The sequence below is a fragment of the Ammospiza caudacuta genome, chromosome 5 (assembly GCF_027887145.1).
Source record: "Ammospiza caudacuta isolate bAmmCau1 chromosome 5, bAmmCau1.pri, whole genome shotgun sequence".
Classification (NCBI taxonomy): domain Eukaryota; kingdom Metazoa; phylum Chordata; class Aves; order Passeriformes; family Passerellidae; genus Ammospiza; species Ammospiza caudacuta.
In genome coordinates, this window is record NC_080597.1 from 65,842,719 (window position 1) to 65,867,739 (window position 25,021).

The window sequence follows — 25,021 nt, forward strand, 5'->3', positions numbered from 1 at the left end:
CATACCCCTGCCCATCAGCCCAACTGAAGTTGTAGAGTTGTCATTGGTTTGCAAACACAGTCCTGCAGTCAAGTTCAAAATTCCTTTTATATCAGTATTCTCCTTTTAGACTTAAATTTAGACACTGTAGAAGAGATCAGGCAGCTGGACTAGATGATAATTTTAGGTCTCTTCCAACTGAAATATTCTATTCAAAACTTAGTTTGCCTTGATATCTAGATGTAGTGCAGGTGAATAGAAAGTTCTACCCATTTCTTCTGACAGCAGTCACTTAATGTGCCTGAACTTTGACTTTGGCTCTGCCCTTTATTTAGGGTGTGGTGTTTCATGCCTGTCTCAGGGGATTTCACACTGTGCTGTAATAATTTACACTATTGCTTCCAAGTCTAAGCTTCTTTAAGCCTGACATATATTTTAGTAGAGGTGGAACCCATTCTTGTGGTTTGGTTGCTTTTTTTTTTGGTCCAAAACCACTGGTTGGTGTTTTGGAGTATTTAAAGAAGTAGGAAACAGAAATAACTTTATCTTTCAGGTTTTTTAACACTCATGTTCAGCATCCTGAAAACTGTCAGTAATGTTTCACAAAAGAGTTCTTAGTCATGAGGTTCTCAACTCTATTGGCTGAGCTTTGTGTTGGTGCTATATTTGTTCTGTCTCTTACCCACAAATGCTGCTGTTAGTGGCTGCTCCTGCTGTGGCCCAGGGATGCTTTGTAAGAATTTCCTCCTGTACAGTTGGCCTGATAACCAGGGACTGCCAGCTGCCCTCTTTCCTTTGGGAGCCAAGGTTTTCCTCTGCCCAGGAGGACACTGACATCTAGTGGATGGGTTCCACTGACACAGGGCAGGAGAGCTGTCAGTGGAACCCATCCACTGACAGCTCTCCTGCTAAGCCAGCTGCTTAGTGGCTGTCTTTCTTTTAAACTTAATTGTTCTTTCATTTAGATCCTTGGGGTTGTTAGGAAAAAGGAAAAAAAGGCAAAGCCCAGTCAATTTTTATGTAACTTCTGGAGTTTAAGGAGAGATGTCTGTGCAGTTAAAGTAGTTGTGTTTTGTTGTTAGGTTTTGGGTTTTTTTGTTCCTTCAGGTCACCAGCATATGAGACTCAGTTGTTTGTAATAAAATTATTCAAGTTAGAACATTGGTAGTTGTCCTCCCAGCCTGTGAAGAACATAAGATATCTTTGGAGCACAGCAAGAGATAGATCATAAAATCATTGAGTGGTTTGGATTGGATGGGATCTTAAAGATAATCTAATTCAATGGCCCTGCCATGGGCAGAGACATCCTGCTCAAAATCCTCCCCAGCCTGGCCCTGAACACTTCCAAGGATGGGGCACCCACAGCTTCTATGGGCAACCTGTTCCAGTGTCTCACCACCCTCATAGTAAAGCATTTCTTCCTAACATCTTAGGAAGGGATATATCTTCCTTATAGAAATATATAAGGAAGAGGAAATATATTACCTTATATCTAAACCTGCCCTCTGAGTTTGAATCCATTGCCCATGTGCTGTGGCTGCATGTCCTTGGAACCAGGACATGTCCCTCTCCATCCCTGCTGCTGGCTGCTCTAAGGTCTCCTTGCAGCCTTCTCCTCTCCAGGCTGAACAACCCCAACTCCCAGCAGGTGTTCCAGCTTCTCCCCTCTGACACACACAGTGCCTCTGAGTTTTCTCCAGTTCTGTGCCCGTTCTTTCTATGAAACTTGAAGCCTAATAATTGCCTAATAGCTGCCTTGCAGCTTGTCCATGTTAGTATAACTGGGAACCAAGTAGCAGAAGATTTAACAAAACCACAGATTTTCCAGGAATGTTCCTAAGCAGAGAACAGTGCTTAGAAATCAAACTTATTGAAAATATTTATCAAAATGTTTGTATTTCTTTAAAGACAAAAATAGACATTTTGTTTCTGAAGTAATAAAATCCACATTTCTTTATCAGAGAAAATAAACACTGCTTAAAGCTTGACAGCAGGAGATGTCATGCTTAAGTATTGCTGCAGATTATTGTTTGATCTCTCAAGTGTTTCAACTATTCTGCACTAGTACTCATTAAACAGTAATGGACTGGGTTTGGGTTTCTTTACCATCTGGTAACTTTGTAACTGTGGTTACAATGAGACAATTTCAAGGAACTTAAATTAGGACTTAAAATCAAAGAAAAGTCTTTCAGGCCCCTTTAATGGTACAAGGGTCATAGAAAGTATAGCCTGACATTTCTTAGGATGAGAGTGTTAGACTTAAATGTTCAGGGATTGTTTTTAAAAGGAAAATATTGCTTCCTTATCCAGAGTAAACATAAATTTATTTTTTTCCCTGAAAGATGCTAATATTTGCTAGCATTATTTGGTCACTTTGAAAGTATCTCCAAATTAAACCAGACTATCACAACCAAAACCATTGCCATAAAAAAGAATGTTTTATATGAGTTAGCAGGAAACAAATGTAAAAGCTATTAACACTTTTTGTGTGCATTTAGGCAATGCAAGCAATAGTAGATTATGAATGCTTCTGTCCTAAGAGGGAAATTTCATTGATTTCAAGTTGAATTAGTTTTACTAATTTCAGACCACAAAGAAAATTAAAAACGTAGTCCATCAAAACAGAAGAATCACACCTTTAACTAACCTGTTATGTTAATTAAGAAAAACTTTTTTTTCTGTGTCCTGTTGTCTGTTGAGAATTTGTATTGTCCCATCTGTACTTTACCAGCATGCTGGACTAACTACTGAATACAGGTTGTCAGTAACTATTCTGTGCCTTTTTCCCTTGGTTACTTCTATAACTCTTGAGTTGCTACTTAGTTATTTATGATATGTATTTGTGTTTCCTTCATTATAACTTCTAGCCTACAACTTTATTTAGCACTTCTGAGGTTTATTCTTTTTTCTTTTACCCTGAAAATTGGTTCACTTGATTAATGTTATATTCCCATCTTCACCTCTTACTGTCTTCTGGTTTGTCATCAGATGTCTGTTAGTGTGCACTGCTTTGCTGGAGAGGTCATGAAGGAAAATGCCTGCTTGGTCTGGGAAGTTCTTTTGAGAAACTCTGCTTGTGAAATCCCTTCAGTCAGATGATTTTTTTTTATAAAGTTTTCCTTGTGAAAACAAACTAAAGAGACTAGTCTGGACTGAATTCCTGTAGAAATTCACATACTCTCCTTTTGAATTGGCAACATATCAAATATTTATTTGAGGCTCAGATTGGAACAGTTTCCTTTTCCAAGAAAGGAAGCAGAGTCACATATTCCACATAGACGAGAATTATAGATAAAGATCTTGAGTGGGATCTGGAGGTGTTCCTGTGTGTTTCTGAAATACCTGGAAGTAAATCTGTCATCCAGAACCTGGAGGTGTTGAATAAAGTTGTTTGTGGATCAGATAAAAACCCTGTGCTATTGTTTACCAAACAAACTATCAACTTGTACATTCTGGATTCTAAATATTCATCTTTTCAAAGCAATGGCAGCTGAGGTTTATTTTAAATTTATCAGCAGCTTGACTGACAAGGCCCTTGTCTGAACCAGATTCATTCTACCAGTTGAATTGAGGAACTTTCTATTTGTTGAAATTTGGCAGGAAGGACTGTATTTTGCACATTAGCTGTGTAGCAAATTTAAGTTGTGGAATACTTAAAATCCTTTAGGTGATTGAGCCTATACTTCATATGAGGTAATTTTTTCCTTGCTCTTCAAAATATAAAAATTACAGAAATGATTGCATTATAAATGTAAAAAAGGCATCTTACAAACTATTTGGAAAAGAATTTAAAATTTGAACTGAGGTTTTGATGTACAGAATAAAAAAAATATATAAAGGCTTTATTGTAGAAGTATGAAGAGTATAGTGGTTTTAAGAGGATGGACAATGAATATCTTTTACTTTATCCTTTAGGTACAAGTTTTTGTGAGTCTTCAGAACTAAAAATTTCCTCAAAAATCTTAATGATTTTTAAAGTTAAACTTCAAACTGTTTGATTAAAAGATCACTTTCATTTGCTTTCTGGTGGCTTCACTGAGGTATTCTTGTCTTTGTATCTTGTCAAGATACAGGCCTGCCACAGAGAAAACTGTTTCCTTTTGGGTTGGCATGGCCTGGGAATACCTGGGTTAAGGTTACCATGGAATTCAAAGTGTTAATGGTATGTCAAACAAATAATTGTGTTGGAGAAGCACAGCCTTTTCCTTTTCTTGAAGTGCTTATTGAACAAAATATGAGGCAAGTAAGAAACATTCTCCTTGACTTGTAACACTATATTAATACCACAATATGTACTCTTAATGGTAATACTGTGCAAATACCTGTGGTTTTTTTGGTAGGAGACAATTGCATACAATATAGCATGAGTGAAAAAGATTTAAGTAGCTTTCCTTGAATTCAGCAGAAACAAATTAAATAGCAAAGTTCATATTGTTCAAGCATTTGAACATTTAGCAGTTCTACTTGAATGTTCAGCCATTAAAACAAGAACTTTAATGGAGAGAAATAATCTAAAGTCATGCATGGAAATAACTTGTTGTATGAATTTATTGTTTCTGTATTAGCCTTTACTGCTTTGGTTTGATTTCAATAGTTGCTTTATAGCTCTTTCTGCCAGAATTATGGGAATTTTGTTGGCCATTGGATTCCCTCTCCTGTCTGTTTTTGAGACCAGAATTATGCTTGGAAGGTGTGTGCTTCTGAATTGTTGGGGACAAATTTGTTAGGCAAAAATTGACAGATACTGCAAATGTAAATGATTGCAACACAAAATTACTTTGTCTCTCTGTAAATATTGTGCTGGTCATTAGCTAGGTTTATTACAGTTGAAATCTTTGTACAAGTTTGTGACTTTAATGAGGCTGCTTCTTTCTAGCTCTTGAAATGCTATTGAACTCTATCATAAATGGCCTCTTTATGGCTAGCACATTCCTTGGCTTCCAAACACAGCCTTAAAGAATGGGTGAAAATAGTTGTAAACGTGTTTTCTCCAGATAGTAAAAATGTATTTTCTGTTTGATGTCTTATCTTTTTTTCACAATCCCTTATATATTCCCTGTGTACGAGTTGCTACATTAGAAGTACTGATTCAGTGTTTGTCAAAATTTTTCTTATTTTTATTTAATATTTATTAAATAGTGGCAGTTTTATTTGCCAATCATGAACTGGCATAACTGTCAGTATTATCAGTATCCTAGTCTTATCTGCAAAATAGTGGGGGTCCTAAATTGCTGAAAGTCTCTAAAAATACTGTGTGAATATTAATATTAAAAAATATTTCACTCTGGTGAAATATTTGTCTACAAGGTTCAAGGTTGCTTCAAAGAAAAAGTAGTTAAGACTTCTGGTGAAAGACAAAATTGGCATATTTTTATTTGAATTGTATATTAAACACTAAACACATGTCATTGAATAGCAATTCAGCTGTTTTCCAAAGGATGTCACTGAAAGGAGCAGCTCCTCTGAGCTCTAGAGATGTTTCAGTAAGGTAATTTGGGCTCAGAACTAGATTGCAGTTACAGTGTTTCTTGAGTGCACAAACAGCTCTGTTTTTTACCCAGAGCAGTTTTTAGGCTCCAGCTTTTCAGCTTAAAATCATTCTCAGTGGAAGTCTTACAGGGCAGGATCTGTGTTTCAGATAAATTTGCAAGACGTGGCTGTTAAAACTCTTTAGGGGAAGGCAGGACATAACTGCTATGGCAGACCTTTTTTGAGGGAGTGTGTGCAGATTTATTAAAAGGCTTAAACAAGGTTTTTATAAGGCTCTAAGACTATTCTGTGCCTTTATTTATGGCAGCTTTGGTAATGGAGGACTAGCAGGTAGGAAATTCTAGTTTACTTCTGTTGGAGTGAAAGCTCAGTGTTTCCTGTTTCAGTCATAGTGCTGTTTTTTTTTTTTTTCTCCCACCTTGTATGAATTGCTTGGAAAACAAACACTGACCTCAAGGAAATGTGTTCCAAGGCGTGGGAAAAGAGGAAGGGTTTTGCATCTTGCGAAGGAAGAGGGAGGAGAATTTGGGTTGGTTCCCCCCTTTTCTTTGGTGCTGAGCTGGAACAAAAGCAAGATACATTCTTCATGGATCTTAATGCTTCATGCCACATACTATGAAGTCACAGGCAAGGGAATGGTAAAGACTGTGGGGAGTAATAGGAAGTGATAGATGATGAAATATTTCAGGGAGAATTTATATGGTTAAAACCCCTCAATATTCTTCAAGGATAGAAGCTAGTACTTAGAGCCTCATGCTGTTTGTTGATATGAATTGTATCTCGTGTATTTGCTGTGCAGGTTTTCCTGTGAATGCTTCTCACAGGGTGCTTTTGAGTGTTTCAGGATGCTGTGTTGGTTGAGACACAAGCACTGAAGCTGAAGAGCCACAAAGCTGTCACAAATAGTGACTGGTCCAGCCCCTCCTGTGACCATGAAAAATATGGCTTTTGTTCTGTTTAGCTGTCTGATTGACCTGGAATAAAACCTCTTGCCTATGGGGTGTTTCTTTGTGGAAAAAGTCTCTACTCAACTTTAGATACTTTCTTCTAGGTTTCCAAGGGTTGGTCCTGGGACATTGTTACTTTGGTATCTGTTCCTGTTACATCAGAGCTCTTGGGTTTTGAAGTAAATCTGGTGTGTGTAACAGAGAGGAGGACAAATATCTACTTCATCTCTATTTTGGGTGAAGGACATGGTCCATAAAAGTTTTCACTCAAATGTTGCACTCAATGTTGCGCTCACAGAGTAGTGTCACATCCAGGATGCCAAAATTTGATTTACTTCAGCATCAGAGTCTGGGATAGACTGTAAAGATGGAGTGGACTTTTTGTGTGGTGACCTCTCCTGGATAATTCAGAGTGACTCTTGAAAAGAAGTATACCTAGACCTATAACCAATTCCTGTCACATTAATAAAGATTAAATGTGATACTTTTAATATGCCTGTGCTTCCAGCATGCATAAAGCCTAATACTGAAGGAATAACAGGAAAATAATCCAGTAATTTGGAAATTATGATTTTAAACAAAGGGATTCCCTGGCTTATGGGTTTTATTTCTTTGTTTCTCAACTGCTTTGCTTCCATAGACTGTTTGAGTTTATATTGTGAAGACAAAAAGTCATCTTGTTGCAAAAAAAATTTGAGGCTTATTTCTGTTTTGAATAATCAACAATTGTTCTGCAATTACTCTAACACTTAAGAAGCCTCCTAGCTGTAGTGTGTGCTTATGTTAATCTTTTATGGTTTTGTATCAAGGTATTTCCTAGACTTGAGTCCAAAGCCGTCAACCTTCTAATTGTGTGCTTTCATACTAATAGAAAATTTTCATGCTCTTTCACTCATCATCCATAAAGAACTGCTACTGTTTCATTGTCCAGCACATTTTCACTTCTTGTAATATGTTCACAGTAACCACTGCAATAATGTGAGTGTGCTGGGGAAACAGTATGGTTCAGAGATGGGAAATTATAATCTCAATTCTTAATGAGTGAGCTGCACGACTTTCTAAAATACCTCAGAACATACATTAGCAACCTGCTAGCTAAAACTAGATTATGCTTTAGTAATTTAATGTTCTGTTTTGCTCAATTATTTCCTTGCTGGTTGCCAAACCACAGATCTACTTAGTCTTCTCCAACCCTGTAAAATGGGCAGTAGGTGTGTGGCTTAACTATAATGCTGAACATAAACTAACTGTGATTGATAGTACTGCTAGTTTATTTGCATGTTAATCCTAGTCTAATATAAATATAGTTTTATATTAATTATAAAATTTAATTTATAAATTTTATATTTCATTTAGAAATGAGGAAAAGGGAAGGAGACTTGAAGCAGTCATCCCACATTTTGATAGTGTCTGTGTAAAGCTGTCTTTATTGGTAGCGTGGGAGATGTGTCCAACTCTAACATTTTTCTTGGGGAAAATATAGCTTTGGAAAGATAGGAAATGTTGGTTTTACTCTGACAGTAGCTAATTCTGGAGAGTAATTCTGCTGGTTGGAGTTTCCTACCTGATTCTGGTTTTGATGTGATACCAGAGACAGTGGGATGTGTGCCTTAACAGGCTGCTTGCAGGATTATCATTTTGCCTTCTCTGCATGAGGATCTACCAGCATTGTCTCCATTGGCTGATACTTCTTTATGGGATAGAAATCTCCAATTAGTGTAGTAACATGAATTCACCTCTTTCCTGAGAAAATAGCAGAGTTAAGATAATGTAAAATCATTAAATGTCCTGAGTTGGAAGGGACTCACAAGGTTCACTGAAGTCCAACACCTGCATAGAACACACTATACAATCTAATACTGAAATAATGCTGTTTTTAGCTGTCTGGGTAATTTTGGAGGGATTTTTCCTCTATGTGGTTCCCACAAGCTTCCTGGAATGCCGTGGGGGTTGTTGAGCTCATCAGAGTCCTGCTATGAAATGTTGAGGACAGAGCTCCCAAGGGAGTGTAGTTACCAGGCCTGTGTGTTAATCACTTCAGCAGAGATTCCCTTGGAGCACCTGGAGCTCCAGGGTTAGTTGGTGCTGCCAGAAGAGAGTGCCAAGGCAGTGAAAACTTCTCCTTCTATCAGCTGAGCCTGCAATCTCCCTCCAGGGCTTTGTTTCAGAGATAGGTCCAGTGCTAGCCTGGTTTTTTTGCAGCCAAAGCCATTGGTGAATGTTAAGATACAGTGAAGTTTTATAAAACCAAATCATTCTCCTTTCAGTGTTTATGTTTGGGTAGTGTTTGGGAAGGCTTTTTCCCTCCTTCATGAGGGCTAGGAACTCTTGCAAACAATTGCTGTTTGAAAGCTGACAGGAATCAAGGGGGAAATATTGACATGGGTCACAAGTGTATGCTATTTTACAAGTACTCCTAAGACAAAGTGGTGTTCACTGTGTTCATTTATTCTTTGTTATTGCAACTTGGAGCTGCTGTCCTGAATAGTCCATTCTCCACCTGCGTTTACCACCATCAGCTGGTCTTGATGTTTCACAGAGACCTCACTGATGAGAAGGTGGTACAGGAAAACTCCAGCTGGATTTGCAAGGCATTGAACTTGAAATACTTCTGGAAGCAAAGCAGTTTTAGGGAGTCAGAGCCCCATTTGAGCACTGACACCAAAGTCTGCAATGAACTCTGTTGCCAAAGGCATGTTTGACATTTTTTCATTCATAGGTACAGAACCTGAAACCTGAGTTATCTGACAGATAACCAGAAGATAGTAATTTTGAAATTTTTGTGGTAATTTAGTTCACATTGCTCCATACAGGTACATTTTTTTCACTGTATAAGTACTAGGGAATGTACTCTGCCCTGGTGAGCTTTATCTAAATTATTTGAATGAGACCAGAGTTGCACATAATTCTTGTTTTTTTCTTCCCTTCCTGTTAGTAAGAAAAATGCAATGCCCACCTTATGATAGAGACAGCTGTCTTATTTAACGGAGTGAGTGCATTAATACAACATTTTTAAGTGTTTCCTAGCATCTTCTTTTATGCTCTGATTTTTAAGGTAATTTTAATGGAAGCTTTTCTTTAATTTCTTGTTCCTTTGAGTATTTCTTAATGCACTTTGGCAAATTTTGCAGAACAAAATATGTTCCTGTGTGATTGGCACAATGTCAGGAGACCACTGCCACATCTGGCTGTGTGGAGCTTCCTGAGCCTGGTTCTATGGCCTGTTGTCACATGGCAAGTGGGTGTTGTGGGACACTGCAGCACCTCAGTTCTGGCACTCTGGTATGTCCTGCTCATCAGGAATGGTCAGAAAGGAGAGTCAAGAGAACATCTCTGTTGTGTTATCACTTGTTTTGCCAATTAGAAATGTCTGACAAGGCTTGGGAGGCAGTTTGAAGACTTGAGATAAGAAACTCTGGTGAAATATTTGTCTTGTTCTCCTTGAAAAGAAGCCCAGAAAGGAGTCAGAGGAACTTTTATATCTTAAATAAAGCTTATGCTTCTGAAGTGAGTTCTTTAAATTTCAGTAGGCTTTATAAATGCTTTCTTTAATCCACAAACAGCACTTCTATGATATTAGGCATTGTGTCTTTAAAGGCTTTCTAAAGTATTAAATAAATAAATGAACTGACAATGAAAGTCAAAGATCTGTATTTCCTGAACTGATTGGACAAAGTTCTTCTTAATATGGTAGGATTACACAAGTTGATCTTGAAAAGCTGGTTTGTCTTTTTGTAAAAACTGATATAGATTTGTAGTACAGATTGTAAAACCACTGTAGAAGTTGGAATTGTGTTTCTGAAACTTAAATTGTTTCAAAGACTCATCTCCTCACTGTCACATGTGGTGTTTGTCAGCATCCCACAAACCACTTCTGTCACGCAATGAATAAGCAGAATTAAAATTGAGCTTTGCTAATGACTGGAACTAAAGGCCTTGTGAATGCAGCTCTTCAAGTGCATATTTCTGGCTCATCATGCTTGTCTTTGAGCATTTTGTTTGCTCTTGAAAGGACATGCCAGTGAGGATTTCCGTGGTACCAGGACAGCAGCCCCACAGAGCAGGGGGTGTCACAGAGGCACCCAGGATTGTCTGCAGGGACACCAGGCTGGACCTGCCATGTCCCTGCTCTTGTATCTTCATGGAAGCATTTTGGTGCCCAAGTGTCTTCAGGGAAGCATTTGGGCAGTTGGCTGACTTAACCCAAATGAGTTTTGCCTTATACTCTAGAGAGTTGTTTATTGAGAATTAGCTTGAAACTGGGCTGAGATGGATCTTGCTGCCTGTCCTGTCAGCTTAGTGTAGTCTGAACAGAATTCTTTTCTCTCCTGCCCTGTCATTACCCCCATTCTGCTACTGAGTACATTCTCCTCCTCCTGGTCACTCTGGGCTGTAACCTAGGCAGCACTGGATCCTTTGCATCCCACAGCAGGCTGTCAGCACACACTGCAATAGCCTTCTGCAGCAATTTTCTATTGCATGTAGGGCAGAATCCTCTGCTGAGTCTGGCTCTCTTCCATTCCTGTGGTACTCTGTTCAAAGCTCAGTTTTAAAAATTCTTTCCTTACTCTTTAATTGATTCTTCCTCTTCCACAGCATGAAATAGGTATTATTCTATGTAGCAGATCCTACTATAAATTGTAAAGAATGCTCCTTACTCATTTTGATTGCTCTCAGGACTGTACTTAGGTATCTTCTATTACCTATGTCACAGAGCAAGTGGCAAACATGCATTAAAAGCATGGATCCTGAAGTATGTTAGGAACAGATGTGTGCTAAAATCAACCTGTATTTCATTTCCAGGCTTTGCCTTGGAGCTGAGCTAAGCTAATCCTACTTTCTGATCTGTTTAGCAAACTGCAGAGCAGGGGAGATTGAATCATGTAGGGAAGAAGGCTCTGCTGGATTCTCTCATAGCATTGTTTTCTAGAAAATGAAAGTTGGTAGTAGTCACTCAAACCTTTTTGGCTTACAGTTTGTCCAAATTGTGTTGGTGGAAGTGCATGCCTTTTTTTCTTGTGTGCTTTTAAAATGGGCTTACCCAAGAAGGATCATCTTCCTACTTTTTGATACCTAACCTGATACCCTTGAGTGTGTTCTTTCTCAAGTAAAATAATTTCTGCTTTTAGTCATGGTTTCTAGATGTACTTTTTCTGTAAACTTCTTTTAAGCAGAATCATGGCATTTGCCCTATAATAATCAGTAAGATGGAGGGGAAAACCCTCCAAAGGACTCACAACCATGTTGGAACAATGCACAATATCATATTAATGACTGTGCTTGGAAAATATCATTGTTGGTCTTTGCTTTTTTTCCCCCTCTTCATTGGAAATTCATAGCCTATTTCAAAGTATTTCTCAGCCTTGCAGTTCATAGCTGGTTTAGCCAAATTATGTGCATTCATTTGGCTTTTTCTAGACTCCTGGGTGTGCTCAGTCTTAGCACAAGTGATATTTTTTGACTTAGGAAAGGTCAGTGTTATGTAGGGCAGTCTCCTACATGCAGTGGCATTCTTTGTGTGTGCTGTGTGAGAAACCAGCTTTCTCTGCCTGCTGTGTTCACGTTATGCTGTGAATTTATTTTTAGTGTTGCAAAGATGAGCGTAGTCTGCCATGAGGGCTTCAGGAACTGTTTGTGTCTTTTTAAGAATTGAATCTTCCTGTACCTCTCTCTCACAATACTTTGAGGTTAAATATTTAGCAGCTTGGTCACTGTGTGGTCAGACACTACCACATCTCCAGATTTTTATTGTTTTGCTTCATTGGTTAATATTGCAGATTTCTTAAGAAAATTCATTTAATTCACTCAAAAAAAAAAAGAGAGTTGCAGGCTAGTTCTGGTGTTCTTTTAGTGTTCAGTAATTGAATCTGTGATTAAGTCCTTGCAGAAGAGAAAAAAATTGAAAACTGGTGCTTCTTGATTTGCCTTTTATTTTTACTTTATCATTTCTTTTTGCTCTGCAAATGTCACTTTCTGGTTTATTAGATGTGTATTCAGTTAAATTAATGACAGGTTTTATCGACTCTTGCATAGGTTAGTTTGCTTTTTGTTTTTTGCTATATCCATATAAATTTCATGAAAATGTTTTTCTCTCTGTAAGAGAGATGCTAAGTTTTATGTGATTATGTTCTTCAGGTTGAGGGTGGGGCTAGGACAATTTTGGGCCCAATATGCATAATTAGTCACCTCAATTGCTTAATAAATTAGGAGGAATTATTGGAAGGCTTGAATTGCCGAAACATTTTTTTAATTAAAGTGTGCAGTGAGTGTCCCAGGTGTTTTCTTCTTGAATTCTTCTAAAGCTCCTAAAACTGGCTTACAGACAGATCATCTTTGTTAGGATACCTTTCTGCCTGTAGGTTGTTGCATAGTCAGTGACAAACAAGATTTACATTTTTAACTGGCACAAAACCTCTCCCACTGTCCCCCTTCTCCAAAAGAACACAAATCATGAATGTTTTGAGTCTTCAGGTGTACAGTGATGAATTGAATATAGAGGGAGGGAAACATGAAGAGTGTCTGTCCTTCCACCTGGGCAGAACATCCTCCACTGGAGATGCTAAACTTGCTTGGAGCTACTTTCAATCTTCCTTTTGGCAGTCTTATGCAGCACCACCATGTCAGTGTTGATAGAGTGGCTGGGTTTGCAACCACCAGAGTTAAATTTCTTAGTTTTTTGGTGTTCTTTTTAAATCTGAATGTCTGCACAACAAGCACTGCTGGCTCCTCTTGTATTTATTTTTTTCAATGAGAACTTTTACTCCTCAGTTTTAAGGTTGCAAAGGCCTAACTTGTTTGGAATGATAAAAGCTGAATTGCTCTTTTTATTTTCTAGGTTACTGGAAGGCAGGGACTGGTTTTTATTATTAGAGATTTTGACTCTCTCACACTTCTAGGATTTGAAATAGATGGAGGGGGAAAGTTGACATACTGTTGTGAATAGATCAGACCTCCTGTCACTCATCTTAATTGTGAATAGCTTGTGCCTGAGAGACAGGGACCTTCTTTCTTTGAGCTTGAATCTCCACAGTAGCTGGGTGTTAGGAGTTGGCACTGGTTAAATGTAAGATTTTGCTTTCTGTTCAGTTGTCAGTGCTGGAAGCTTGGTGCCTCAGAGCCAAGCACCAGCTGTTCCTGAGCCAGCCCTTGCTGTGCTCTTCCTCCAGGTACCCTGATATATTTCTGGTTCTCACTGGTATTCTTAATTAAATTGTTACTCAACAGGGCAATGTATTGTCCAAGTAAAATATGGCCATAGTTCATGCTGGTGCTCTAGTGGCTTTTCCAAAATTCCATGTCTCATACATAGAGCTGGCATCAACCTGGGTATGTGCTACCTGTTGATGTGCTAAAAGTAATAAAGTAAAGTACTAAAGTAAAATACTAAACTAAAGGTGTTTAAACTTCATTGTAGTGAATATCATAAAAGGAGAGAAGAGATTTGTTTTTCCAAGTGATCGTTTTCGTCAATGAAACTAATCCCTTGTGATGTTTATCTTGAGGCTTGGAAATTTAACAATTTAAATCTTTTATTCCAGAGGTTAAGAAGATTATCAACAAAATACAGAACAGAGAAGATCTACCCAACAGCCACTGGAGAAAAAGAAGAAAATGTTAAAAAGAATAGATACAAGGATATATTACCATGTAAGTCTGATTTACATGTTGATAGAGGACAAAGGAATGGACTTGTTATTCTCCATGTATTTTGAATTTTACTTTTTAGTTATTGCTGAAAGGCAAAATTAGAGATAATTTGCTGAAAGATGTTTTTATTTTTATTTTTAGCTTGGAAGGCAAAGTGACTGAATGTTCTTATATTTTATCAGGAGAGATATAACCCAAAGATGAAGGTGTTCTGGTTCTGAAGCTGTATCGAGCTGACACTTTCATTTTAGCTCAGAGTAGCTGAGAACTTTACTAGATACTTAAATGTATGTTTTCCTTAGGAACATGTTATTCATTGTAGAAAACAAGCAAATGTCAGCATATACTCTAGGTGAAATTCTAAGGAGGCTTAATGAACCTGTTTTATGTAAAATAGGTCTTTTTTGCCTGTTTGTATCCTGCAGATGGTGTTGAAAAACTTCCGGTGCTGGATTAGCTTTGGTTTCTATTTTGCTAGAGTCTAAATGAAATTCTTTTTAATGTGTGGACACAGAAAGCAAAAGTCAGAGCACAATTTAGATTTTAAACCCACCACCATGTGGATATTACAGATCAGTGATCTGAAATACAAGACTGTCTGTTACATCCTCAGTTTGTGTAGCTCCTGAGGCACAGCTCACTGTGCCTCTGGATCTGAACAGCTGACAGTGAGATTAAAGGGCAGTCTTCTGACAAATGCCACTCCTCTTGTCCCAGAAGGTCAGCAACAGGTACACTTTACTCTGCTTATTAGTTGGGAGGAAATGTTTAGTAGGTAAAGTGAAAAAGAGAGAGGAAATCGTTATTGTCATCTTGTTAACAGTGTCCTGGCATTTTGGTAGATTGTGAACAATACAGAGAAATCTTGGTGGCAGCCAGGCTGAACTGGTGAGACAGTGGTTTTATTCCTGTGGAAATAAAAGCTGAGCCACTGGGATCTGGGAGGGAATAAAGCTCAAAGTGGAGAAATGAGTGAACTTCAAAGCTTCCTCAAACATATTGAGGAAAACTGAAGATGTATTTTCAGTTTAAGTCAATGTCTCAAACATCCAAAGTCTCCAGCAATGAAGTGATGGGAGACCAGCTTGAAATGAGAAGCAGGAGAAAGGCAAAGTAAATTTGCCTCTATCTCTTGTAAATCCAGGAAGTTATATACATTTATAACTTAATCAGAGATTAGTATTTATCAGAAATTGTTACCAGAGAGATCAGTACCTCAGCACTAACTCAACACTGGCTTCACAGTAGGCTGCATGTTCCCCTTACAGTTTACTGAGCCATCCTGAATGGTAGCTAAATGCAGCATGGTGTTCACTGGTCACCTGAGGAACCAATTAGTTATTGTGAGCTGAGCCTTTATAACAATATATAACAACATCCAAGCACTTCATCTTCAGAAGCTGGGAACTGCAGTGGATTTTTTGGGGGAAATTCTATTCCAGACCTTAAGCTCTGTAGCAGATGAGCTGTGGCACACAGAGACAGGATGGTGATGTTGACATTTGGAAACTGATCCAGAATTTTGGATCTACTGTGCTAAGATAGGATCCCTCATTAGCCTGCTTCTTTAATTAGTCTGTTCTGCCACTTAAAAGCAGTTTTTAGTATAAAGTCCATGACACCATTTCATGCTTAGAGAATGTTCTTGCTTTTACAATGTTTGTGTCAGTGTGTAACAGTGCAATGTGTTTTAAGGGTTTTTCTAGGCCTTTATATGAGATTGTTGTCTTTAGATTTGTGATGCAAAAGTCTCCTAATTTACACTTGTGCTTTTTCAAGAAGCATTACATGGTAACAGATTTTTTGCATGTTATGGGTATTCTGGCAGAAAAATTTCACAATTTTGCAAGCTTTTTGGGAGAGCTTTCTGTATAGAAATAATTCTCAGCATTTTACTTCTTCTAGGCATGATTCCTTGTTTTATTATCAGTGATGTTTTGACAAAACAAAAACCCAACTGTATTTTCTCTTTTGAAATATGTTTGTTCTTGGACTTTTTATTGAATTTAGGTCTAATCAAAGGTTTAGCAGCTGTTCTGTGGTTGAGGAATTGACCCTGAGAGCAAAAAGTAACAAATTGCTTGAGCAGCTGCTGTTTCTACAGATACTTCTGTTGCCCCATTTAAATATAATTTCCTTTTTGATATGCATTTTCAGCTGAAAGAACCTCTAGTGTAAAGATAGTCTGAACAATTTTTATATTGTAGCTGATAAGTGTTGTTATCAACAAGAGCTGGAAGGACTGGCAAACCTGCCAACCACCTACACCATTTTTACAATCAAGTTGTTGTATTAAATATGCAATTTTTTTAAGGCCAAAAAAAACCCCAAAATATTTCGTTTATCCTGTCAACAAATAATAAGGCTATTTTTATATTGCTGAGGATTTTGATCTCCAAAGAGCTGCTGGTTTTATCAGAAGCTTTCTCTGAGACAGTCAGTAATGTTTGAGGCAGAAACTTGACATGTCCCAAACGCCCTAAATGAAGGAATCTGCTGTTTTCTGGTTCAGAAGTGCTCCAGCAAGGAGCCTAGCCCAGGATTTGGGGAGTATAGCAGTTATTCTGTGCCTGAGCAGTAAACCCTGGTCCTGCTTCCTGCTGTGATACCTGATGGAATCCTCCTTGGCAGAGGCTTTGAGAGCTGCCAGCTGCTTAACTGTGCACTGGTGTTTGTGCTTTCTGCTTTCCCTAAGTGTGTCTTCATTCTGACCACTGGGATCTCTGTTAAAGCTGTGTAACTGCACTTTTGATGGCTTCTGATTAATTGTGTTTTGCCTCTTTGTGATGAATTGCTTTTGGAATTCCAGGAGGTGATACCCTGTGAGCTTGAGCATCAGAGGCACAGAGCAGTAGGAGCTGCTCTGCTTGTCACTCACTACCTGAGCTGGTTTTCATTTTTACATGAATCAAATGTATTGACTTGCTTGTGTGACTCACCTTTGGAAAATGTTCTTTAATGAATTATATACATTATATTTTGTACTATATATATTATATTTACTATTCTGTATTGATTTTCATGTGTTGTAATCCTTGTTCAAAAAATTTTTTTGGTTTGTTTTTTTTTTAGTTGATCACAGCAGAGTTAAACTGACCTTAAAAACTCCTCCACAAGATTCAGATTACATCAATGCAAACTTTATTAAGGTATGTGCTCCTGGTTTAACAGTTTTTCTGTTCTTTTTAAGCTTTTTTTTCTTGTCAGTGCAGTTTTAATATTATAGTCTAACATAAGACTTTAAAGCTGTAAGATATTCTTTTATTATGACTTGAATAAATTTGCAAACATGATGCCATTTATAACACAAAGCTTTAAAGCTTTGATTTTACTCCTAAGTGGAAATATAATGTAAAATATATTTTTATAATATATTGTAAAATATATTATAAAATATAATGTGAAACACTTAATTTTAATGTAAAATTAAAATTAATGTAAAATACTTAATTTTAAAGTGACAGGCAAGTGCATTGGAGATTTTTACCGTAGGAAAATTCAGATGCAGTTGTTTTAACAGGTGACATTTTTAGGGACTATAAATGAGGTGTTTGACAAATTGTGTATGTTAATGTACATTTCACTCTGTTCATGGAAGAAGTGTGGCAAAGGAATTAATATTCTAACATTCTTAATCTAACAATGGCCAGGAATTAATCCAGCATTTGTAAAGAGAAGTCAGAATTTGACTAAAAGCCTGTTACAGTTTTGTTTCAAAGTCTTAATATCTTTAGCTGTCTTTGTAGCTTTATTCTGATGCTGCATCTACATAATATTTATTTTTCAGAAACAGGTAAAATCTAAATCTTCCTGCAATAAATCTTCTGTCGTGAGCATTTATCTTGAAAAAGCTGAACATTAATGTACTGAAAATTAATATAATTAATAAAATTAATATAGAATTATATTTATTAATATAAATTCAAAAATTTTGTAATTTTGAAATGTAGTACAGGGAGGGAGGAACTTAAATTTGTTCAAGAGGATGCTTTTTTACAGAAATATTTTCAATTTTTCATCACTAAATGTTTGAGTAACAAAGAAAATGCAGACTTAAAGGGAATCTTCAGAGTTTGAACACAGTTATTTCCTGTGACAGTCTCTGCAGTGCTGTAGCTGCTGTGATCTTGGGCTCCCTTGAGATTACCAGCTAAATTCCCACTGATGTAATTGGGAGTCATGTTTTGTATTCACCCTTCCTGTTACATATATATATTTTTTAAAAAGTATATTCTAATTTTACACCACTATAACCCAAATCCTTTTTTAATTCAGTGCAGATAAATGTTCTTTACAAACATTAATGGTTCCTTTCTGCAATCCAGGGAGTACATGGGCCAAAAGCATATGTTGCTACCCAGGGTCCCTTAGCCAATACAGTCATAGACTTCTGGAGGATGATATGGGAATACAACGTTGCTGTAAGTAGCTGTAGAAAAATTCAGTGTTACCTTATTTCATGGCACTGTGATTGTGTATTTTTTATTATTATTATCAAAATGTTGACAGTAATTTAGATTTTTTGCTTCCCAGATGTTGCCTTTTATAGTTAAATGGAATTAATATAATTTATTCAGTTTAATAATGTAAATTTAAAGTAATAATTTTGTTAAATGAACATTAAGTCCTTCATATTTATGAATAAGTTCTTGCTTGTTTTGTCTGTAAGGTAGGAGACCTTACAATTCTGACTTAATGTAGACTGACAAAATCAAATACAGAACCAGCGTGTGAAACAGCAAACCCCAAACCAGTTACCTTTCTTTTTATGCTAATTTTGGGTTAGTTATTGCTTTATATATTCTATGTGTGTTTAAACAGCTTTTGTCAGGAATTAACTTTTAAATACTTGTGGAAATTGGATAGGTTTGACAATTTTTTGGGGGACAATTTTTGGCAATTTTTTGTCATTGTTACTTACTGTTACAAATAGCTTACCTGTTGGTGCATTTTTATTGTGCTACTCATGCTTTCTGATATAGCTTCACCTAAGAAATTTGATTATTTGATTGATGGTCAAGGGTTTTTTTGCGGGGGGGGGAATGTTCCTATTTTATGCATTCTGTGTTCCTTTAAGCAAATATACTATGTTTCTTCCAGCTGGCAAATGGGTCTATACTTTTATAAATTTAGACTTTGTAGTCAGACTGAATAAATAAGGTATTTGTACAGTGAATTTGAATTAAGTAGCCTTGAAGTGTTGTATTAGTGATGTAGATTTTGTGAAAGATGAAATTTGGCTGCTGTTTTAGAATTAGGGGAACATGTGTATGCAGGAAAGAAAAAATTGTTAATAATTAGTCTCTTCTGTAGTAACCACTTCAAGTGTATCAGTATCTCCTGATAGAAGCAAGGGTTTAAGTTACATGATCCAAAACCATCTAACTTGAAATGTCTTTTTTTTTTTCTTTTCAGATAATTGTAATGGCCTGTCGAGAATTTGAAATGGGAAGGGTATGTGTCCTAAATACAAAAATAAATGAGCTGTGCCCATATGGGGCAATAGCTGTGAAACTTCATATGCCAAATCTGTAACTGTGATAATAATACCAGATGAAGTGAGAATGCTTGTCCTTACATTTCTGTACATAGGAAATGGATCATCAGACTGCATTTCTCTGCCCCATTTGTAGGGTTACATGATTTTTTAGGTGTCATCTCAGTGGAATATGTGTTTGTGTACAGAACTGCACCAAGGGTTTGTTTCTGGCTGTGTCACTGTGGAAAAAGTGTCTTGCTCCTTGTGGGATGGAGGCCAACTATGAAAATCCCAAGTCCTTCAGAATTTCCTGTCAATTCATACAGCTGCAAAAACAATTTTTTTTAAATCTCTCTTCTTTAGTTGTATGACCTTAGAAGGAAATTCAGAATTGCGAATTCGCAACTTTCATGAAAACTAAGCTTTCATTGCTCCCCCCTGCATGATGCTTAGGCATATGGTACAGGCAGATATGAAGTTTGCATTCTAATTTGCAAAGTGTCTTTTGCCTGCATTTCTGTGGGTTGTTTGAGGTCTTGGTTTTGTTTTTCTCTTGTTATCCAAAAGGAAAGTTATTTTATTATCTTAAAAGAAGTCCAGAATAAGGCATTCAGGGTTGTGATTTTGTCTGCTCTGCTTCTGTTAATCATCTTTTAGTACCATGCATGAATTAAATTGGGCTTCTTTATTTAACAGAAAAAATGTGAGCGTTACTGGCCTCTGTATGGAGAAGCAGCTGTAACTTTTGGACCATTTCGTGTTTCTTGTGTAAGTATAAAGCTTTATAAATTAATTTTCAAGTATTGAGTGGGTTTCTAACTTAAATATTCAATGAAATGTATGTAGTGGGCTTTTTAGTTGTTCACTACTAAATTTTACACAAGGACTCTCAAAGGAACATGCACATCTAAGCTGTGTGGTTCTTTAAATCCTCCTTGATTTTTTTTTTTTTTAAAGAAGGGAACCTGTGTCCCTTGCTTTTGTATATTTTGATGTATTATTGCTTGAATGTCTGCACCAGACTCAAAAAATCAATCTTGTGCAGTTGTTTTGTGTGTTATGACTTGTGTGTCCTGAGTGAGCTGAAAGTACCACTGGAACAGGTTATTTTTATTAAATGAATTAACATGACATGTTTTTAGGTGTTCAGAAAGAGTTTACATGCCTGCTTATTCAGCTATTAATACTACTTTGAAATAGTCTAACAAGAATTAAGTACACTTCATTTCATCCTGTCACGAAAATACATACTTGCAAATTTTAGCCTATAAAGATTCTGAGTAACTTTTCCTAGGGTAAATTGATTCAAATTTGCTGCTTTTTGCCCTGTTCCTTGAGATACTGGGGAAAGGGGTTTGTGTGTTGTAATTGCCTTAGCTACAGCAGAATCTATTACCTTTGGGTACTCTGGTGTGTGTGGGCTGCATAGCTTTAAAACCTGCAGTGTTGCAATTGTTGATGGGAAATGGTAAATTCCCAGGAGATAGAAACACATTAAAGCATATATTCAGTCTCCTAAAGTCTCTGTGAGAAGCTGTAATGCAAAGTTTTTAAAGGCATCTTCAAATTCTGATGTTACTGGTACTTAAAGTACAATAATACTGTTTGATTTCTGCAGTATAAACTTTCCTTGATATTCCAGAGGAAGATTTGAAAATTCTGTGAGCTAGAAGCTAGATTTTTTTGTCCACAACCAAGATAATTAGTGATTCTTTTAGATGCACCCTTAAAGGAGACATCACAGGATAGAGTGTTAAGAGGCTGAAATTTATACAGCAGAAGTGTTATAGAGGGATGCTGTGAAAGGCAATTGTAAATTAAAAGTATGGAAAAATAAAGCAAAAGAGGTACTTAGAAATATTCTTATATGGCTTGTTGATGACTTTGGTACAGACAATTTCAAAACTCACACTTTTACTTAAAAGTAACCCATTTTGCACATCCTGTGCAGCAAGCTGACTTGCTGGTTAATCAGTGTTTTGATTGCCCCTCTCTTGAGGAAATCATATATACAAAACCAATAAATTAAAAAAAAATCTTGAGTTTCAAGTTTGATGTTTTAGTTATGCCCCGTGTGTTGCATATTGATTTTTTAATATTTTTTTCCAATGCATTATTGTTTTCTTGTGTTTAGGAAGCTGAGCAAGCAAGAACAGATTATTTCATTAGAACATTATTACTTGAATTTCAAAATGTAAGTACACAGTTACTTCTGGTCTCACCTTCAATGAATGTTCAAAAGTCTCCAAAATGATACAATGTCAGAAACTCATGAAAGTATCTTCACTTTTTTAGGGGCTGATTGTGGATGTAAATGATAAATTTTGGAAGAGATTTTAAAATCTTAGTATATAAAGGAGGAATAGTGAAACTCTTTGCCTTTTTTATGTTCTTGTTTACCCAAATGGCTTAAGCTTTTCTTGTAAACTTACACTGAAATGTCAGATGTCAAATGTCAGACTTCGTTTGACTGAAAAACAGCTACCAGTAAATAAAAACTATAGAGCCTTCCTGTAAAAACACAAAGCATGACAGTCTATTTTACAGAATACCTGTCATTTTAATTGTCAATCAGCATTAATAAATGATTTATTTCAGGTTAGTCTCATTTGTGGTTATGTTTTCTTTATCAAAGCTTTGTTCCTTTTCAACAATGGATACCACAGCAGTTATGAGAGCTGCTTAATCATGAGGGGAGTGATTTTGGGGAATAATTTTTGTCTGCAGTATTTGCTGGGAATGCATGAATTTATAAACAGTAACAGAAACTGAATAACTGACTGGGCTGTGAGACAGTTTAGATAACAGAAATTCTGTGTAGTAATTGGGGTTTGTGACATTGTTTGAAATGGTGCATTTCAAAACAGAACTGGATACCAAAAACCCCAAAGCAGAACCTGCCTTCCTTTAATACCCAAATATCGTATGAACCAGTTACAGCAGAGACTGTGGCTGGTGTAGATTTTGCTTGCCTGTACTACACATGCAAATGATGTTTGGCTGTTGTCTCTGGGGAGTTCTGTCCCAGTTAGAAGCCTGTGTACTGCTTAAAAACTGAGCAGCAACACAAAGTTATGGTTTGTGCTGAGCTTTTGATCTTAGCAAGGAAACAAGTTTGTTCCTGTGAGGAGCAATTTAACTGAAAGGGTTAATGAGATGTGTTGATATTTGATCTGTGCATCTGATAAAGTGTTTTTTCTTCAGATTTATGTAGCAGATTTGCTTGAGGATTCCTGTAAAATTAACTGCAGACTTTTCATCTTTCTTTGAAGTATTCTAAGCATAGCCTTGCACTGGGGAGGAAAAGTGTATTTGTGGTATAAAGTAATATCCTTTTAAGTTTGCTTTCAGGTTTTCCAGAATAATTATATGTTTTGTCAATTCTGTAGCATTTGCAGTGGATTATCATACAAAAAGAAGCTATGCAAAAGGATTTAAAATTTCCATAAATCTACAAAGTTATTTTAGTTTCTAGGAGGAAAACCAGTTCTACTGAAACTTGATTATTTTCAAGAAAGAACTTTGGTTGTTTAGTGTATAAGTGGCAGTAGAGAAAAAGGACTCTAAAAGTTCTTTTAAATGTTTGATTTCATATAAAAAACAAATCCTTTTTTTTCCCTGACCATTCTGCTTATGTGAAAAATCAATAGTCTTTTTCAAAGTAATTAAGTGAAATTTATTGGTGGACCTTAATAGATAGCTGTAACTGTTCCTTTTTAGTGATGACCTTGGTTTTACATAATCACCTAGATTTTTAAATTTATGCTTTCTTAGGTTGTGTTTTCTCTTGTTTTAGCTAGCTATGGTGTTTTCAGAGAGCTGGGAAAAGTCAAGCCTCAAAAATAGATAAATTTCCATGCTCAAGAGGCCTGCTATGTTTCTTCTCACGTAATGAAACAGAAGGTAGTGTAGGTCTTGAAACCTGTAGGCTGTAATGAGGATCAAAACCTTCATGCTCTGCAGTACATGACTTGGAGGGGGATACTGGAACCCAGAGGTGAACACCAGCATGGGAAGGTGCAGCAGAACTAGCTGCTGGTTCTGCTGGTAGCAGCTGCAGATGCTTTGGATAGTGATGAAAGGGAGGATTTTCAGGGATTCAGGTAGCTGAGTAACTAAGCTGTTCTAAAGCTGCTTCTTACCTTGCCTTTATTGTGGCTCCTGCTGCTGGAAGAAAGTGCAAGTGTGATCCATATTTAGGTATGGTCTCGATTGCTTCTGTTGTTTTCTTAATTTCCCTCTGTGAGCCTGTGCACACACGCACACACTTTATTTTGTAGTGTGACAAAACAACACCTTTGCCCCCATTTTTCTTCGTTAATGTAAGTTACTGAAGTACAAAGAGAAAAAGAAAGATAAAAGATTCTTTCTCCATTTCCAAGTTATAGCTGTAAGGACATAGAGCCTTTTCATATGGTGCAGCACTGTTGGGCCTTTACCCATGTAATAGAAAGGGCCTTCTGAACTGTCCCATAGGGCATCTTCTTATGCATTATCAGCACTTCAAATATGATTTCAGAATTTCTCTTCTATTTTTGGAAGTGGTATAAGCTGTAGGGTTTTTTAATCCAGTAAGTGACTTGTCAAAGCAAAGGTTCATAGGACTACTGTGGTGCAAAGTGAAATGTGTGCTGTCACTAACAGCTCTCTCCCTGCCCTCCCTTAGGAGACTCGCAGTGTTTATCAATTTCATTATGTCAACTGGCCTGACCACGACGTCCCTTCGTCTTTTGATTCTATTCTGGACATGATCAGCTTGATGAGAGAATACCAGGAACATGAGGATGTTCCTATTTGCATACACTGCAGGTATCAAATGGATTTATCTTTTCATTTTAAGCATTTTCATTTTTTGAAGTCTAGACTTTTGTTATGGGATGCACTAGTTTTGGTTTTGAGTCAGAATTGAGTTATTTATTTTAGCTGAAAAATTCTCATGACAAAATTTAAATCAAAATCATACAGGCTTCATTTTCTTAAAACTGATGCCACAGTGAAATTTTGCTTCTACTTCAGTTTAAGGCAGAATATCAATCAGAAAAGAATGAACCTTTGAAAGGGGACCTGTTTTGACGTTCTTAAGACATAAATCCTAGTGAGGACAAAACAGACTTTGAAGATCACTGCAAATCAGCTTGAGAGTAAAGGCTCCATTCTCAATAGGAGAGACTACATAGCACCACTAAGAACTCTGTCTGTGCTCTAATATGACAAAAAAGATCTTTATGAGCAGGTTGCAGTTTCCAGTTGGGAAGTCTTTACTTCTAAACAACAGTTTCATGATTGACCCGAAATTTGGCTGCCAGAACTGTTGAGACTGAATTGCTATGAAAATATTTTGCTGCATTGACACTTTCTGACAATTTATCTGAAAATCTTGCCTATTGTTTTTAATACTTTCTAAAGCAACAAAAGTTCATGTGTTATGTCAGAAAAAATTGAATTCAGATTGAAAAGCCAGGACATGTTAAATTCGTGG

At 36.8% G+C, this 25,021-nt stretch overlaps 1 protein-coding gene across 7 annotated transcripts in view; it reads left to right on the plus strand.

Annotated features, from left to right (window-relative positions):
- Positions 1 to 25,021, plus strand: part of PTPN12 (protein tyrosine phosphatase non-receptor type 12) — a 70,253-nt gene that overhangs the window by 17,701 nt on the left and 27,531 nt on the right. For all 7 annotated transcript variants that reach the window (XR_009274751.1, XR_009274752.1, XM_058804992.1 and 4 more), the window contains exons 2-8: positions 13,955 to 14,063; positions 17,136 to 17,212; positions 18,389 to 18,484; positions 19,479 to 19,517; positions 20,239 to 20,310; positions 21,677 to 21,736; positions 24,209 to 24,351. Coding sequence is in view for 5 of the 7 variants with exons in the window: in XM_058804992.1 (XP_058660975.1) it covers positions 13,955 to 14,063; positions 17,136 to 17,212; positions 18,389 to 18,484; positions 19,479 to 19,517; positions 20,239 to 20,310; positions 21,677 to 21,736; positions 24,209 to 24,351 (596 nt within the window). In the remaining 2 variants the exon portion in view is untranslated. The remainder of the gene's footprint in view (positions 1 to 13,954; positions 14,064 to 17,135; positions 17,213 to 18,388; positions 18,485 to 19,478; positions 19,518 to 20,238; positions 20,311 to 21,676; positions 21,737 to 24,208; positions 24,352 to 25,021) is intronic.